Source organism: Aspergillus tanneri, assembly GCF_003426965.1.
Source record: "Aspergillus tanneri strain NIH1004 chromosome Unknown AapTan_6_pilon_pilon_pilon, whole genome shotgun sequence".
NCBI lineage: Eukaryota > Fungi > Ascomycota > Eurotiomycetes > Eurotiales > Aspergillaceae > Aspergillus > Aspergillus tanneri.
In genome coordinates, this window is record NW_022984633.1 from 2,341,880 (window position 1) to 2,344,605 (window position 2,726).

Below are 2,726 nucleotides of genomic sequence, written 5' to 3' on the forward strand. Positions count from 1 at the left end.
TCAAGCGGCAGCCTGGACAGGAGTGGAGGTGGAAGAGACATTCACGGGCTTGGACTCTTCGGCGGCAGGAGCCTCAGCAGACTGGGCGGCCTCCTCGGCAGGGGACTCCTGGACAGTAGTCTCCTTGGGAGCAGACTCGGCCCTGGCCTCAGTCTCAGTGGCAGTAGCATCCTTGGGAGCCTCAGATTTCACGGCCTTGCTGGGCTTCCTGAAGAGACCTCCAAGCTTGTTGCCCTTGGGCTTGGACTCGCCATCAGTTCCTTCGTTGTCAGAATCGCCCTTCTTCTTACCAAAGTTGCCAAAGAAAGAACGGCGCTTATCCTTAGCAGCAGAGGCAGGGGTCTCTACGGCAGGGGACTGAGCGGGGGCAGCTTCCTTAGAAGCTTCAGCCTCAGCAGGAGCTGCAGTCACGCTTTCAGGCTCAATGGGCTTCACAGCAGCCTCCTCAACAGGGTTGTCCAGCTGAGGAGCGGTGCTCGAAACAGCAGGAGTCTCAGAAGGAGCGGATGCCTCCTTCTCCGACTTCTCATGGGATGGGCTGGTGACCTTCTGGAAGAAGTTACCGAAGCGGGAGGTACGCTTGGACTTGACGGGTGCCTCGGGCTTCTTCTCCTCCTTGGGCTCTTCCTTGTTCTCTTCCTTCTGTTCCTCCTTCTTGTCCTCGGTGGATTCAGGAGCAGGAGCGGGGGTAGCAGCTACAATGATGTCAGCATGGTGCTATTTATTTACCGCGAACAGTTAAACTTACCCTCAGAACTCTCGGCGGCAGGAGTAGACTCTGCAGGGGCCTCGGTGGAGGCCTCAGCGGGCTTGGCCTCTTCGGACTTGTCTTCCTTCTTCTCCTCCTTCTTGTCTTCGGCCTCCTCTTTCTTTCCGAGCAAAGATCCGAAGAGGCTGGCCCTCTTGCGGGACTGAGAGCGGCTCTTGGCGGTGGCCTTCTCCTTCTCCTTGTTCTCCTCTGTATGAGGAGATTCCTCCTTCTTAGCATCCTCCTTCGGCTCGGAAGGCTTCTCTGCCGGCTTCTCAGCGGGCTTGGCGACAAAAGGCTTGGCTGAAAGCTATGTTAACATAATATACGTGCGATGGGCACCGATGACTCACTCAGCTTCTCGAGCTCGGCCTTGTAGCCCTCGCTGGAGGTGATAGCATCCTTCTCGGCCTTGGCCTCAGCAGTCTTCGTCTCGAGAGAAGAGAACCAGCCGTCGCGCTCAGCAGAGCTAGCAGCCTGGAAGGTGTGCTTGTGACCGTTGACCTTGAAGTGGAACTCGTTGGCACCTTCCTTGGTCACATCAGAGACGTCCGCCTGCGCTGTGTTAGTCCATACTCACTCAGCCCCAGTGTTACCAAACATACCAAACTGATGATTCCGGCGGGTGTAGCTTTGTCCTCAGCGCGCTTGGTCAAGAACAGCAAACCCTTGCCGGTTTGGGTAGCCCAGGCAGCGATGGGGTTGGCAACAGCAGGCTTCTCATTCTGGTGGAAAATAGAAAGCTGCTTGGCCTCCACGGCGTCATCACTGAAGTAAAAAAAGCGCTTGGAAAAGCGAAGACCTCTGTAATGAGATATGCGGTTAGTCTCTCACGTCCCTAATATCCTTGTCCTAACTAATGCTCTTACTTGACGAGACCAGGGGCCTTGTAACCCAGCACACCCTCGGACACAGGGGTCACCTCTTCCTTCTTGGGCTCTTCTTTGGGCTGCTCAGCAGGAGCATCCTCCTTCTTGTCCTCCGTGGGGGCAGGAGCAGCCTCGGTGTTCTCGGCAGCAGTTTCCTTGGGCGCCTCGACTGCAGGAGTCACAGGGGTCTCCGTGGCGGCAGGCGCTTCAGTAGCAGGAGCAGCGGCGGGAACCTCCACAGGAGTTTCCTCGACGGGCTTCTGGACTTCAGACATGGTGATTAAGTAGTAATTATAGTAGTGGTTGTATTAAAATAGATGGTATTTGAAGCTGGCAAAGCTTCGTAAATAAGGCGTTAAGTTCGAGTTGGGTATCTCAGGAGGGGGGGGGGGGGTATCTCAACAAACAAGAGCTTTCTAAGCACGAGGGCTAGAAGAGCTCGGGTATCACAAGGTAAAAAGGGTTTGGGGGGTGAGAAGGAAAAAGGAAACGAACAAAGTCGTGTGAGGACTACAGTATGGAAATGGGATGGGGAGAGGAAAGAGGGAAGAAGAGAAAAAGAGAAAGAAGGAAAAAAGAGAGGGAAAAAGAGAAAGAAGGAGAAGGGGCGAAAGGAGGGAGAACAGTAACGAAAATCACATAACCCCCCCCAAAAAACGCAGAATAATCCGGGCTGCAAGCCAGGGTGTGGGCAGCAGCAGCGCCCAGAAAGGAAAGGAGCTGCAGGGCGGCCAGCCTGCAAAGAAAGAGGGGTGGATCCGTACTTGCTCCCGTTACGGTACTGGGACTCTGGGAGGGTCCAAAGAACGGCGAAAGCTACCTTGACTATCGTCCGTTAAGAATCAGGGGTGGCCCCATCGTAGGTATCAGGTGCTGCTGTTCCTCTGGCAGACAGGTGGTAATTTTTTTTTTTCTTTGAATTTATTATTATTATTATTATTATTATTATTATTGTTATTATTATTATTTAACCTGAGCCTGTCGAAACAGACCGAGCAAGTGGAATAAACAACCTGTTGCAAATATGAAACTACTTGTTTGTTCTCCTTCTTGGTCAAATTACCTAGCGGGGTTAGGATACGAAAAAAGTCTACTAATTTAGACTTAAA

General features: G+C 53.0%; 1 protein-coding gene across 1 annotated transcript; it reads right to left on the reverse strand.

Annotated features, from left to right (window-relative positions):
- Nucleotides 1-1,892, reverse strand: ATNIH1004_008799 (uncharacterized protein; the record flags this gene model as incomplete). The annotated part of the gene is made up of 5 exons (XM_033573402.1): nucleotides 1-695; nucleotides 749-1,051; nucleotides 1,102-1,303; nucleotides 1,354-1,552; nucleotides 1,618-1,892. The coding sequence occupies 5 exons, from the start codon at nucleotides 1,890-1,892 to the stop codon at nucleotides 1-3; spliced, it is 1,674 nt and encodes a 557-aa protein (XP_033423954.1).
- Between the last annotated feature and the right edge of the window lie 834 nt (nucleotides 1,893-2,726).